The following is a 15,198-nucleotide window of genomic DNA, read 5'->3' on the forward strand; positions in this document are numbered from 1 at the left end:
CTCTCTAATCCCCAGGCAAATTAAAAGACCAAATGTTATTAAGCAATTAATAATGGAGCAGATGCTCTTTGGCTTCAGTCTCCACTAGACTCCTAAAGGGCCTGCTTCGGTCCCTAAGAAAAAAACAGTCATTCCCAATGCCAAGGGCAAAGGGCATTGGCAAGTGTCTAGAACAGTGCCTGGCACATGGTTGATAATCGATCCATATTTTTTTAAAAAGATTTTATTTATTTAAGAGAGAGAGGGAGAGAGAAGGAGCAGGGGGAGGGGGAGGGAGAAGCAGACTCCCCACTGAGCAGGGACCCCCCCCCACACACACACACACAGGACTCCATCGCAGGACCGCGGGGATCACGACCTGAGCGGAAGGCAGATGCTTAATCAACTGAGCCACCCAGGTGCCCCTCAATATATATTTATTGAATGCTTCTTGAATGAATGCTGATATTACCTCTCTTGGCACTCTGTGTTCTTCCCTCAGCCTGGAAACACACACACACACACACACACGCACACACCCATGAAGTTGAATCCATGCCTGCTTACTGCAACTCCAATTGTAACCCTGCAAAAGTAATAAACATAACAATTACTACTACAATATAGATTTCTGGAGAGTAAGGATTTTTGTTAAAGTTGTGACTAATGCATACCTTAAGGGCCTAAAACAATGCCTGGCACTAGTAGGCTCTACATGAATATTTGTGTGTTTTGGTGTTTTTTTAAAGATTTTATTTATTTGGGCGCCTGGGTGGCTCAGTCGTTAAGCGTCTGCCTTCGGCTCAGGTCATGATCCGGCGGTCGTGGGATCGAGGCCCGCATCGGGCTCCCTGCTGCGAGGGAAGCCTGCTTCTCTCTCTCCCGCCCCCCTGCTTGTGTTCCGTCTCTATCAAATAAATAAAATCTTTTTGTTTTGTTTAAATCCTTTTGTTTTGTTTTTAAAGATTTATTTGACAGAGAGAGACACAGCGAGAGAGGGAATGCAAGCAGGGGGGTGGGAGAGAGAGAAGCAGGCTTCCCTCGCAGCAGGGAGCCCGATGCGGGCCTCGATCCCACGACCGCCGGATCATGACCTGAGCCGAAGGCAGACGCTTAACGACTGAGCCACCCAGGCGCCCCCTAAGTGAATATTTGTTTAACGATGAAAGAATTAAGGGCCTACTACGTGCCAGGCAGCTGTGCTAGGCCAGCAGGCCTACTGCTGCTGAAGTCCCCTCTTCCCGCTCACTCTACCGGGACGATAAAGGCTGTCTTCAGTCCTCCTACCGCCAGGGTCCGCTGTAGGAAGCGCGCGGCTGCCTTTCCACGTCACCTTCAATCCCCGCGGTGCCCTTTGACCCCGTGAAGTCACTGCCCCGAGTTAAGATGGCGGTATCGATGGCAGCTGCCGCCGGGCGACTGAGGCGGGCCATTCGAAGGTCGCCCCCCTGGGGGAGCCCCAGCCGTCGGCCTCTCTCATCGGAGCCCCCTCCAGCCCAGGCCACGGCCGTGCGCGACGCCTTCCTGAACTTCTTTCGGGACCGCCATGGCCACCGGCTAGTGCCGTCCGCTTCCGTGCGGCCCCGCGGCGACCCCAGTTTGCTTTTCGTCAATGCGGGCATGAACCAGGTGGGGGCTGAACCCCCCAGATCGGGGGCGGAGTTTATGATTTTTTGCCGAGAGAAAGGCGCCGCGGGATTGGGCAAAAGAAGCGAGGGGCGGGGCTCATGGCCTCTGGGGGAAAGGGCAGTTCGTGGGTAGGCCAAGTGTTTGCGGGCACAAGTTCAGGCTTGGGGAAGGCTGCACTTGGGAACTTAAGGGTTTGGATTGAGTTTTAGGTCCAGGAATGGAGGGTGTGGAGTTTTATGGGGGCAGAGTGGTGGAGGAAGTCTTACTTCATTTATTCATGCTTTAAATAACTAATTGATTAAATAAATGTTTATTGACCACTTAGTATGTGCTACACTGTGTTCTCTAAGCTTTTGACTTTGAGCACCACTTACCCTCTAGATTTGTCTTCATCTGTAAAATGGACGAGGAGGGGGGAGTAGATTAACTTTAGAGGCTGTTAAATGCTGACTTTGTGAGACATGCCCTGTGGTCTCGGATTTATACCAGAGGTTATTGAGTGTGGTTTGAAGAAGCTGAAATGGAGGATGAAGTCATTCAGTGCCCTGTTTCCAGTCACCAACACATTCCTCCTCCTTTTACCTTGCCTAATTTACTAGCAGAGGGTCTCTGTTTCATGATTTATTTACCCCTTGTCTGCTCCACACACACCAGAGATAGGTGCCCCCACGCTCCCAGATTGCCCCGTTGGCCATGCACAGCACTCTCAGGGGCACAGTCAGCCTTCAGTCTGAACACCCCACTCCCCACCTCTCCCTTCTACTGAGGGAATGAGAACTGGGACCTTCATGTGTTTCCAGTTCAAGCCAATCTTCCTGGGCACTGTGAATCCACGAAGCGAGATGGCAGGCTTCCGACGGGTGGCCAACAGCCAGAAATGTGTGAGGGCTGGAGGACGCCACAGCGACCTGGAGGATGTGGGCCGAGACCTTTCCCATCATACCTTCTTCGAGATGCTCGGCAACTGGGCTTTTGGGGGTGAATATTTTAAGGTGAGTCTCCAGGAAGCCCTGGAGTTAGGAAAGGGTCAGTGGTCCACCAAGAAGGGGCTCAAGATTAGTCCTGTCTCCATTCCTAGTGTCTGCATAGACAGGACTCATACTGGACACAGAGGCGAAGTGCTAGGTGAACAGGTATGGCAGGAATGTGTTTTACTTCCCTAATTGCATTGTAAGCTCCTTGAGGGCCAGGACTGTGCTTCTTGCCTAATGGCTAATCAGTAATTGTATGAATAAATGGGCAGGCAGAAACACTAAAATGCAGGAGTTAGAAATCAGCCCAGGTTAGGGTGGAAAGACAATTTCATGGAGAGGATGGGACTTGAAAGAAAGGATTTAGAAGAGGGGGAGGAGCTTCCTGGGCAGGAGAAAAAAACTGAAGCAGAAATGGTAATGGTTTGTTCTGGAAACGACGTGGGCAGTGGAATTTTGTCTTAAGTTGAGGGCTGAAACTCGTGTGGTTTGATTGGTGCTTCAGTGGGGCCCTCTTCTCACCCATTTTCCTCCTCCCACCCCATGTGGGTTTCCCCTGCAGGAGGAGGCTTGCAGCATGGCCTGGGAACTGCTGACTCAGGTCTATGGGATCCCTCAGGACAGGCTCTGGGTCTCCTACTTTGGTGGTGACCCCAAGGCAGGATTGGACCCAGACCTGGAGAGCAGGGACATCTGGCTCCGCTTAGGGTAAGTCTGCCTCAGCCCATTATGTCCATTTCTGGAGGGCAAGAGGACTGGCAAATAGAGAGTACCAGCATCAGTCCTCAGAATCTCGGCGTATCCTAGGAGACTGGGGTCAGCCCTGTTTCCGCTCTGGCTGAGCTTGATGGAGAGGCTCTCATGGCCGAGAGGGTTCTGGCTCCCAGGCTTGTCTGTCTCCCTACCACTCGCCTGGCTTTCTCCTCAGGGTGCCTGCCAGCCATGTGCTTTCCTTTGGACCCCAAGAGAACTTCTGGGAGATGGGGGACGCTGGCCCTTGTGGGCCCTGTACCGAGATCCACTATGACCTCGCTGGTAGGGTGGGAGCCCCCCAGCTGGTGGAGCTTTGGAATCTGGTCTTCATTCAACACAACAGGTAATAGGGTGCTAAAGCAGGAGGAAAATCCCTGGCCAGAAGTGGAGAAGGTAGCAGTCAGGAGACTTTGATCCATTTCTTATAAAAAACAAACACTTAAATGGTGTTTACTGTGTGCCAGGCACATTTCTAAATACTTTTCACATAATAACTGATTTAACCCTAGTCTATGCTCTTAACAGTTTGTATTTATTTACTTATTTAGAGAGTGTGAGGGCACACAGGAGGGGGGGGGGACAGTACAGAGGGAGAGAGAGAGAATCCCAAGCAGGCCCCATGCTCAGCACGGAACCCAGTGCACGGCCTGATAACACGACCCCGACATCATGCCCGGAGCCGAAACCGAGAGTCAGATGTCCAACCGACTATGCTCATAACAGTTTAAACTAGTCACTGCTGCTCTCAGGCCTTTGCTCTTTTATCACATGATGAAGCTGAGCTTCATGATCTCTAAGATTTTCTTCCAGCCTTGACCTGTCTTTTTCTCAGGGCAAAGAATTCTGTCCCAGAAAGGGGATGTGTGGGTCCAGACAAGGGCCCAAGCAGGGGTGAGGGTGGAGCTCACCCTTTATGAGAGAGTACATACAGGAACCAAGGCCATCACTGTCTGCCTTTGGTGGGGAGGGGTGGATACTGCCTTCTGGTTCCTCCCACTGTCAGCCCCCTCCTCATTCCTCCACTTGCACTTGGGCATCTGCCTCACCCCTGTAATCCTGTGTGGGGCCTCACCTTGCACACCTTCCCTGGCCAGAGAGGCAGATGGAAGCCTGCAGCCCCTGCCCCAGCAGCACGTGGACACAGGAATGGGCCTGGAAAGGCTGGTGGCTGTGCTGCAGGGCGCACGCTCCACCTACGACACTGACCTCTTCTCCCCGCTGCTCAATGCCATACACCAGGTGAGCCTGCCTCTTCCCTTCCAGAAGCTATTGCTTTCCATTTCTGTTGAGAATTCCGCATGTTCCTGCATGTGGAAACAGTGACCAACCGAGGATACCAGGGTCAAACATGAGGCTAGGGTTCATGTTTATTACCTGATATTGCCCCTAACTCCTTCCTTCCTATTGTAGTCTAAGAGATAAATAATAAGTAAACGTATTAAAGAACAAGATGGCAGATTTGAACAAGACTGCAGATTGTGACCAGGCAGTAAACATGGGTGATAGTAACTAGGAGAGGGGGTGGGTACAGAGGAATCTTAGACCAAGTGTTTGGGGAAGGCTTACCAAGCAGATGATCTCTGAGCTGGAACCTGAAAGAGGAGGAGCCAGGCACAGGAAGCTCATTCCAGGTAGAGGGGACAGCAGATACCAAGGCCCTGAGGCAGGAAAGGAACACAAAGGTAAAGAAGAATCACATGGGATGTAGCTGGAGAAGGTGTCCCGGAGATTTTGCTGTGTAACAAACCACCAAACACTTTGTAGTTTAAATAACAACGAGTTATTTAGCGTATGAGTCTGTGGGCTAGCAATGTTGGCTGGGCTTTGTTGGGTCATTCTTTTGGTTTTCTTGAGTTCATTCATACATCTGTAGTCAGCTGCTAGGCAGTTCTACTTCTGAGGATCGGCTGGCTGGCTGGCTGGCTGGGTCCCTGGGAGTGACCGGGCTGTGTCAAGCGGCAGGCTAGCGGGGGCTTGTTCACATCACATCATAGCTCAGCAAGGTTCTAAGAAGGAGAGAAGCACACGAGGCCTCTCGAGGCCTAGGCTCAGAGCAGTGTCATCTCCGCCTCATTCTGTTGGCCAAAGCAAGTCACAAGGCTAGCCCACATTCAGGGGGTGGAGAAATAGATTCTGTCCCTGGATGGGAAGGAGCTGTGGTCACGTTGTAAAGTGGCATGCACACAGAAAAGGAAAGGATTGTGGCCATTTTTGCAAACAGTCTACCATACAAAGGAAGGCAGAAGTCAACCTTGTGGGGCCTTGAAGTCCAAAGTGGGGCTTTTCTAAGTGTGGTGAGAAGTGTTCTGAGATGGGGAGGGCCATGATCTGATTGACACTTTTAAATTTTTTTTTTTTTTTAAAGATTTTATTTATTTGCGAGAGAGAGAATGAGAGACAGGGAGCATGAGAGGGAGGAGGGTCAGAGGGAGAAGCAGACTCCCTGCTGAGCAGGGAGCCTGATGTGGGACTCGATCCTGGGACTCCAGGATCATGACCTGAGCCGAAGGCAGTCGCTTAACCAACTGAGCCACCCAGGCGCCCTGATTGACACTTTTAAAGGCCACTCTTGTTACTGTGTGGAGGATGGGCTGGAGGGAGACCTGAGAAGAAGCTAAGAAACCAGCTGGGAGGCTATTTCATCCAGGGAAGAGACAACAGGGCCTGGCTTAGACTGGTAGCTGTGGAGGTGGAGAAGAGTAATTGATCTGAAAGATCTCACAGACAGAGGAACAGAAGGCCCCATTGATGGATAGGATGGGGAAGGGAAATAAAAGTCAAGGCCTGCTCCCTAGTTTTTGACTCGAGCAGTATGGTGAGTGGCAGGACTGTTCATAGGGAGGGGGAAGCTGGGGGAAGAGACAGGTGTGGAGCTCTAGGTGTGGAGCTGGATGAACCGGGCTCTGCTTTAGAGCACTTACATGTAGGCACAGCTTACACCCTCCCCCCCCCCGCCCCCCATAGAGGCTGGAGGAGTGGGTGTGGGCAGCGGAGAGCGCCTGGGGTCAGATGGGCCAGCCTCAGATCTCAGATCTGCTCCGATGTGTTGCGTGGCCTTGTGGCACTCAGCTAGCTCCTCTGGGCCTCCATTTCCTTTTAAAAGCGAGGCTAGTAATACCTCCCAGAGCAGGCTGTTTTGGATATTAGACAACGCATCCTTCAAGCACCCTCCCCATTCTGATAGCAGAAATTCAGTGCGTGATCACAGCCGCGATCATGGTTAATGCTGAATGTGGCCCCAGGAGGGCAGGGCCTGGCTCCCTTTCATGTTGGAAGCTTCTCCAGCTAGGACGGTCCAGATGTGGTCGGCTTTAGGGGTGGGCCAGATGCTCTAGGGCTGATGAAGAGCACCCCACCTGGGCCATGTCAGGCAGGGCCAGCAGCCATGTCTCCTTGTCTCCCACTTGCCAGGGTTGCGGGGCACCCCCTTACTTGGGCCGGGTAGGAGCGGCAGACGAGGGGCGCACAGACATGGCATACCGTGTGGTGGCCGATCACATCCGCACGCTCAGTGTCTGCATCGCTGATGGCGTCTACCCTGGAATGTCGGGCGCCCCGTGAGTCTGGAAGGGCTACAGAGGGAGGCAGGGGCTGCTGGGGGGTTGCAGGGGAGAGGAAGGAAGGGGATGGAGAGGTGGGTTGGGTTGAGATGGCAGGAGGAATGGGAAAAGGGCAAGGGCTCCGGGATGAGAGCACACACCCTGGACCTTGCCCTCACCACTCTCCATACTGCTGACCAAGGGTGGCTGGGGGTTCATAGCTGGCCTCTGAACCCCCTAGGCTGGTTCTTCGTCGGATCCTCCGTCGAGCTGTGCGGTTCTCTACAGAGGTGTTGCGGGCACCGCCTGGCTTCCTAGGCAGCCTGGTGCCTATAGTGGTGGAGACCCTGGTGAGGGCAGAGCTAACTCTTCTGGGCATCCCTGGGTGCTCGGGAAGCTTGCAGCTGAGCCCAGATAGTGCCCCCAGCCTAGGTTCCCCACCCTAAATGTCCAGCCCAGGTCCTGTGGGGCTGAGAAAGCTGGGATTGCATACAAGAAGCGGGGAGCCCTCAGGAGGTCTCCTTGCCTGGGCGGCTGAGCCTTTGAGTTTGGGACCCCCTTCTGCCTGTATTCCCTGTTTGGGTCCATTCCCCATCCATTGGCCTGAGCTGAGCTCCCAAGGCAGGTGTCCTCAGGGAGGCCCAGGGTGGGGAGGTGCAGAGTGGGTAGGTTGCCTTTCACACTTCTCAGCCCTCTACCTCCCTCAGGGGGACGCTTATCCGGAACTACAGAAGAACTCAGCCCAGGTACTGGCTTCAGATGGGGAGGGAGGAGCCGACGAGGCAGGTGGAGAGCGGCTGTCCTTTGGAGGAGGCCTAGCTCCAGTCCTGCCCTGCCCCTGTTCAGATAACCAACCTGGTGGCAGAGGATGAGGCAGCCTTCCTGGCCTCCCTGCAGCGGGGTCGGCGGATCATCGATCGGACCCTGAGGCGCCTGGGGCCTTCTGAACTGTTCCCTGGTGAGTGAGGTGCCTAGCCGAGGTGTGAGGGCCTCACTTAGCTGAGCCAGGCAGGCCTGTGCCTAGCGTCCACACCCTCCTCCCCCCATGTCCCTCTCCCTGCACTGTCTCCAGCACCCAGACCTCTCTGTAGCTGGACACCACCCTGCTTCTCCCCACTTCCCCACTGCCCAGCTGGCCCTGCCTCCAGTCCCTGCTTTCCAAGGCTGGCTTCATGCCTAGAATGAGCTTCCCTTCGCCTCTGAAATGACAGATGACAAGGGAGTACCCTGGGCTATCCCCAGCTCTGGCCTTAGAGCCTGAAGCCTGACCCCTCTCCTGGACGCACCCGATGTAGGGAGGGGACACGTGTGCTTGGCACCCGGTGGCTTCTGTGTGCTTAGAAAAGCCCTGGCCCTTATTTCTCCCTCATTCCTTCCCCTTCGGTCTATCCTGCCCCTCCCCCCTGAACACCCTTTGTCTTCCTTCCTCAAAGCTGAAGTGGCCTGGTCCTTATCACTGTCTGGGAACCTGGGGCTCCCCCTGGACCTGCTAGAGTTGATGCTGGAGGAGAAAGGGGTGCAGCTGGACTCGGCTGGGCTGGCGCGGCTGGCCCAGGAGGAGGCCCAGGTACAGGCTGGGGCACCCCGGCCCAGGGTTGTGTTGGGACAACCCTCTCCCCAGCCCTGAGTTCCTGGGGGAGGAGCTGCAGCTATTAAGGGCAACAGGAGGCTGAGGTAGGGTCTGTGCCCTCGGCCTGGAGAGAACACTAGTGCAGTGGGCTAAGCCAGAGCAGAAGGGGAGAGGCCAGCGCAGCGTCCTAGAGAGGGGACCTCCAAGGGCAGCAGTGGGTGAGGGGTGGGAGGGAGGCCTGATCCCGAGACCCTGCCTGTTGGGTGGTTCACCGGCCAGCCCAGGGTCTCTAGCAGCCAGCCAAGCCCTGACGGCTTATTCCCGAGGGGAGTGCAGGGTCCACACAGCTGTGTGGCAGGGACAGGGCTCTGGGGAGGCTCAGGTCCCATTGCACCGTCCGCGTGCCCCTTCCATGCGCATGCGCCCATCCCGCAGCACAGGTCACGGCAGGCCGAGCCCGTTCAGGAGCAGGGACTGCAGCTGAACGTCCACGCACTGGGGGAGCTGCAGCGCCGAGGGGTGCCCCCAACTGACGACAGTCCCAAGTACAGCTACTCCCTGCGACCCAGCGGGGGTTATGGTGAGAGGCTGGACCGAGGCTGGTGGCCACAGGTGTACGTGGGGGTGATAGGGAGGGATGTCTGCGATGGGCACTCCCAGCCCTGGGCATTCCCTGGGGTAGCCCCCAGGGGTCGCTGTGGCGCCTGAAAGGGCCCCGTCCTCCCCAGCCCCGTGCCTGCTGGCTTCAAGGAAGGCACAGACCCACACCCCGGGCCCACGGCCCTGCCCAGCACTGATAACCATGCTTCTCCCCGGCAGAGTTCGGCACCTGTGAGGCCCACGTGCTCCAGCTGTATGCGGAGGACGGGACGGCCGTGGCCTCCGTGGGGAAGGGCCAGCGCTGTGGCCTCCTCTTGGACAAAACCAACTTCTATGCTGAACAGGGGGGTCAGGCTTCAGACCGGGGCTACCTGGTGCGGGTGGGCCAGGAGGTGAGCCCCCCACACACACACAATTTCTGCCCATGGCAGGCCTGAGCTGGGAAGGGAGCCGAGGGGAGGGAAAAGCTACAACCGTCACTCCAGTGCCTTGGCCCCCCCGCCCTTCCCCAGGATGTGCTGTTCCCAGTGGCCCGGGCCCAGGTCTGTGGAGGTTTCATCCTACACGAGGCCGTGGCCCCTGAGGGCCTGAAGGTGGGGGACCGGGTGCAGCTACACGTGGATGAGGTAAGGACCGCACCCCTGATACTCGGGATGTCCTGCAGCCTCTGAGCTCTCCCCACGCCCCAGGCTCCTGGGTGACAACAGTGTTTCAGGCCTGGCGTCTAGGCTGTATGGAGAAGCACACGGCCACCCATCTGCTCAGTTGGGCGCTGCGGCAGGCCCTGGGCCCTGGCACGGAGCAGCGAGGTTCCCATCTCAATCCTGAGCGCCTGCGCTTTGACGTGGCCACCCAGGTGAGCGGGGCACAGAGAGGCTTCAAGTGAGGTGGCAGGCTTACAGAGAGGTTGTCAGGTGGCAGGGGGCTTTGGCCAGTCTGAGGACCCGGGCCCCCTGTCACTCAGTCACTGTGAGGCCGTGGGGGGCGTCTTGCCCTCAGGCTCCTTGCACACGGCGGGGTGGGGGGCGGCCAGCCAGCCAGTGTCCAGAGCCCTCCTTCCACCTCCAGCCACCCAGCTTCCTTGTTGCTGCTGTCACCCAAGCCCTTCTTGCTCCAACTGAGCTGCCCTCCCTTCCCTGCCACCCTGGCTCCCTTTCCTCCTCACACATTGGACTCCGTCCTTGCTCCCGCATCCCCCTGTCCCGGGTTTCTCTTCCGGTGGGCCACCCCTTGTTGTGAGCTCCCTTGGTACAGAAGAGCATGTTCGTTTCTTCTAACTTTTCGTGCGTAATGAAAGGCCTGCAGTTGCCAGCAGGCCCCACTAAGGAAAAGAATTGTCTGCTCCACCAAGGTTGAGTGAGCACCGCTATGTGCTAGCCACTGTTTTAGCACCTGAGGGTAGTCCGTGAACACGGACTGCTTCTTACTGCATCAGTTACAGGCATGGGGCTGACCTGTCAGTCTGTCCATCTTCCCCCCCCACCCCACCAGGCTCCACTGACCCCCGAGCAGCTCCGGGCAGTGGAGGGCGCTGTGCAAGACGCCGTGGGGCAGGACGAGCCAGTGTATGTGGAGGACGTGGCCCTGGCACGCACTGCCCGTGTCCCTGGCCTGCGCTCTCTGGATGAGGTGAGTTGGGGAGCCCCCCCCTTGGTGAAGATCACCTGCCCCCTGCCACACACCCACACACACACACCCACACGCACCCACACACACACACACACACACACACACATGCTGGTTAACAGACTTGTCCCCGTACACCCTCAGGTATACCCAGACCCTGTGCGAGTGGTGTCAGTGGGGGTGCCTGTGGCCCGTGCGCTGGACCCAGCCTCCCGGGCTGCACTGCAGACCTCTGTGGAGCTGTGCTGTGGGACGTGAGTCGCTCCTGCCTGCCTGTCCTGACCCGGGGCCCCCGGATCCTCACCCTCCTTTGGTCTCTGGAGCCCCCAGCCCCTGGTTCGGAGCTTCGGCTGCTCTTTCCTACCCCAGCATTCCCACTGACTTCCTTGTCCCTCCCTCTGCCCGCAGGCACCTGCTGCGCACAGGGGCTATAGGGGACCTGGTCATCGTTGGGGAGCGCCAGCTCACCAAGGGCACCACCCGCCTGCTGGCCATCACTGGGGAGCAGGCCCAGCAGGTTGGCGTGCCAGCAGGGTCCGGGAGGCCGCTGGATGGGGGGGCACACAGCTGACACTCTCAGGCTGGGCGACACTAGCAGCAGAAGCAGTGTTCGCACGGGTGTGCGGATGGGGCCGTGCGGCTGCTGGCCCCCAGCGTGATTATCTGCTGCCTTGATTGATCCCGATGGTTCGGTATTTCTAATTTGGCCCCGACTAGCAATAGGCTGAGAGCCCCTGTGCTGGGGAGGCGAAAGTAAGCCGAGCAGCCCCGAGCATCCTGTTCCATCCCCCGCAGGCCCGAGAGGTGGGCCAGAGCCTGGCCCAGGAGGTCGAAGCTGCCACAGAGCGGCTGAGTCGGGGCAGCCAGGATGTGGTGGCGGCTCAGAGACTCTCCAAGGACATGGGACGACTTATTGATGTGAGGGTCACCCCTACCGCGGAGCTGCTCCCCACCCTCTCCTGGTCCTCTTCCCTTCCCTGTGCCTCCCCAGACCCTTCCTGTCACTCCCCAGGCTTCCTGCTGGACTCCAGCTGGCCTCGATGTTTGTCTGCCGGGGGGGGGGGGGGGGGGGGGGGTGATGTCTTCCCCCCCTCCCCCGGCCTCAGAGTCTGTGGCCCAGGGAAGGGCCCGGCTCATAGGCCTCTGGCGGTAGGCGGTGGACACGGCCGTGATGCCCCAGTGGCAGCGGCGGGAACTTCAGGCTGCACTGAAGGCGCTGCAGCGGCGTGCCAACACGGCCGTCCGGAAGCTGGAGCTGGGGCAGGTAAGAGGCGGCTCAGCAGGGGTCAGAGACGCTGCCGCACGCACGCTGAGAAGCCTCCGGGCCTCATAATGGGGGGGGGGGGGCAGCTCCTCCCTCTCCCGCCAGCTGGGCACCGTCACCAGGCCATCCCCCCACTTCCCTCTCTGCCAAACTGTGCCTCTCCTTCACCTCCCAAGTCTGGCTCAGACTCTCCTTCCAGGAAGCCGACCGACTTGATTCGGCCCTTCAGCCCGCATCGCTCCTTGACTGCCGATCTGCCTTCCTCCCACCCCGTTTCGTCCATCTGGGCTCCAGCCTTAGGCCCTCACCTTCAGTGGCCTATTTGTGGGGGCCTGGAGCTGTGGCGAAAGGGAAGAGGTGGTGGGGGGAGAGGACGGACACAGGCCATTCGAGGCAGAACCACTGGCACCTCTGCTCAAAGCCGAAGATCTTGGCTGGGGGCGGGGATTTCTGGACTGGGGCTCAGTGTGGAAGTGGGGGCCAGTTGCCTTTCCGCCTGATGCCCCTGCCGTCCTTCCTGCCCCCCCCCCCAGGCTGCACAGAAAACCCAGGAGCTGCTGCAGCGGCACTCACAGGGGCCCCTGATTGTGGACACAGTTGCTGCCGAGTCCCTCTCAGTGAGCGCTGGGGCTGGGGGGTGGCCCCAGGGTCCGGGAGGAGGAGAGTCCTGAGCGGGAGGCAGCTGGGAATCCAGAGAGTGGCGGGGTCACCATCTGCCCTCCCTTGCGCAGGTGCTGGTGAAGGTGGTGCGGCAGCTGTGTGAGCGGGCGCCTGGCACCTCTGTGCTCCTCCTCAGCCCCCAGCCGCTGGGGCACGTACTGTGTGCCTGTCAGGTGACCCAGGTGAGGGACGGAGGAGAGCCGCCCATCCCGGTCTAGCGCTCTGGTTCCACGCCTTTGATTCCTCCGAGGCAGGGTAGAGGGTATCTATGGGGACACCCCAGAACGGGGATAGGGCCATCTCTTAGCCCTAACCACACCCCCCAACCAGAGAAGGCACCATGAGCTCCCCTAATTACCACCACCCCCCCCCCCAGGCCACACATCCCTTGCAAACAAGTAGCAGACATTCATTAACCTCCATCCACGTTCCCAGCCCAGTGCTCTCCCATCTCCTTACTGATTCCCCTACCATGTGCCCAGCTAATCACCATGATGCCACTCTCGAGGGTAGGTGGAGTGGATGGTGGTGGGCAGGGCTGCCCTGCATTCCTGCCGCTTCTATTTCTGTCCCCAGAGTGCCACGCCAGCCTTCACAGCGGAGGCCTGGGCATTGGCGGTATGCAGCCACATGGGGGGCAAGGCCTGGGGCTCTCAGGTGGTGGCCCAGGGCACCGGAACCACTGCTGACCTGGAAGCTGCCCTCAGTACAGCACGAGCCTATGCCCTCAACCAACTCTGACCCGGCTCACCCAGGGACTTGCATAGACTAAACAGACAGCAGACGGACCCATGACAGGAGCCCTGAAGGAGCCAGCAGAACTTCCCCGGAGGCTGAAGCAAAGCACTGAAGTCTGGAGGCCAAGCAGCTAAGCCCAGGAGGGCTACCTTGGGCCAGGCCCCGTGCGGACATGAGATGGGGCTGCAGGAGGCGGAAGTGGACCCAGAGACATACTCCCCTGTCACTGGATGAATGTGGAGCCACGGACTGTCTTGGCTGTGATTGCTCATTAAAAAGTATTTCACCGAGGGATGGCTGGGAGGCTCAGTCAGTTAAACATCTGCCTTCAGCTCAGGTCATGATCCCAGGGTCCTGGGATGGAGCCCCGCATCAGGCTCCCTGCTCAGCAGAGAGCCTGCTTCTCCCTCTGCCTCTCCTTCTGCCTCTCCCCCTGCTTGTGCTCTCTCTCTCAGTCTGTGTCAAAGAAATAAATAATTTTTTTTTTCTTTAAAAAGAAAAAAAAAGTATTTCACCGAGGCTAGAAAGCTCCAGGAGGTCTTTTGCTTAAAAACGAGCAGCTTTACCCACCCAGCATCCACATCAGAACCATCCTCCTCGCCCCTGGTGCTCAATGGGCTTTCCAAAGCCAGCCTGTTCTCGGTACCCATCAGGGCCTCCCTGGCCACCAAGACCCAGAGCTGCCCTATGAAAGTCATGACAACAGGGCAGATCCTCTCTGGGGCCACTTGTTTCAGTAACTGCAGCTTTTCATAAAGGCCCCGTCGATAAAATGAGCAACAGGTACTGGTCAGTTGCTGAGAATGCGGCAAGAACCAAAGGCCTACAACTTGCTGCACTTGTGGAGCTTGCTGCTAGTGGGGAAATGCGCAATAAAGAGAAGGAAGCGGGTGTAAGGCAGGGATGAGGTCTGCAGAGAAACTGGGACAGGGACCCGGAGGGTGGGTGACTTTGTTGTTTCACGGGGAGGTGGCACCTGAGGGGAGGGTGTGAGCCACGAGGTTATCTGAGGGAGGAATGCCCCAGGCCAGGGCACAGCCAGGGCAGGGGCCCTGCGGGGGAGGTGAGCAGGCACAGGGAGCTAGGAGACTGGCAGGTGATGGGGTCTGGAGAGTGCAGGGGGCCAGAGGCTTAAAGTTGCACAGCACCTGCCCCAAACCTGAGCTGGAGCTAAAGCTGAGAAATGGCAGCTCAGAGTGGGAGGAAGCCGAGAGCCCAAGGGCAGCCCTCCTTCTCTACCAGAATGAATGTGCTCAGCACCCAGCCAGGCTCAGGAGCTCCACCTCTGTTCCCAGATCTCCGTTGCTAGAGGAGGGAAAGGACCTCAGGGAACCCATCTCCAAGTCAAAGGCTCCCTGGTGACCAAGTTCTGGGGCTGTTTAGTTAAAATTATAAGCCCAGAGCGTGGCTTCTGGCATGATTTCTCATTCTAATTGCACCGGTGAAAGGGCTTGCAAGGGAACTAGTCCCTGCCTGCATGGGATGCCGGGAATTCTGCAGGGCCGGACTGCTTGCTCAGCCCTGTGGGCTTACAAAGCTGTACTTCCGGAGCTCGGCAACTGCCACAGTAGCCACATCTCAGCGGTGCTCACTGGAAGCCCAGCTCTTTACCGTGAACACCAGGGGGAAGAGTTGTGGCGGCGCCCCTGTTTTATGATGAGTTAAGCGAGCTTCTAAGATGTTAACTTAGACTTAACATACTAGTAATCGGGAGAGCTGAAAGTAAAGCTAAACTACCTCCATGTGAAACGTCCCACCACCCTGGTCGCCTCTCCCCTCCTGAAGGACAATTGTTCTTCCTAGCCAATCTCCCCAACCCCCCCCCCGCCGCCGAAGTTGGTTGTTCCGGCCCATCAGGAGCATCACCCC

The 15,198-nt window shown here is 57.7% G+C and overlaps 1 protein-coding gene across 1 annotated transcript; it reads left to right on the top strand.

The window, feature by feature from the left end:
• Positions 1-1,337: 1,337 nt before the first annotated feature.
• On the top strand, positions 1,338-13,619 carry AARS2 (alanyl-tRNA synthetase 2, mitochondrial). Its single transcript, XM_036082752.2, has 22 exons — positions 1,338-1,608; positions 2,409-2,600; positions 3,142-3,287; positions 3,508-3,675; positions 4,427-4,571; positions 6,744-6,889; positions 7,113-7,221; positions 7,579-7,617; positions 7,718-7,829; positions 8,305-8,438; positions 8,877-9,021; positions 9,261-9,433; positions 9,554-9,667; positions 9,757-9,897; positions 10,533-10,670; positions 10,812-10,921; positions 11,076-11,184; positions 11,463-11,585; positions 11,821-11,931; positions 12,465-12,548; positions 12,663-12,773; positions 13,168-13,619. Exons 1-22 carry the CDS (start codon positions 1,366-1,368, stop codon positions 13,330-13,332), a joined length of 2,958 nt encoding a protein of 985 aa, XP_035938645.1. The 5' UTR covers positions 1,338-1,365; the 3' UTR covers positions 13,333-13,619.
• Positions 13,620-15,198: the final 1,579 nt, after the last annotated feature.

This window comes from Halichoerus grypus, chromosome 9 (assembly GCF_964656455.1).
Source record: "Halichoerus grypus chromosome 9, mHalGry1.hap1.1, whole genome shotgun sequence".
Taxonomy (NCBI): domain Eukaryota; kingdom Metazoa; phylum Chordata; class Mammalia; order Carnivora; family Phocidae; genus Halichoerus; species Halichoerus grypus.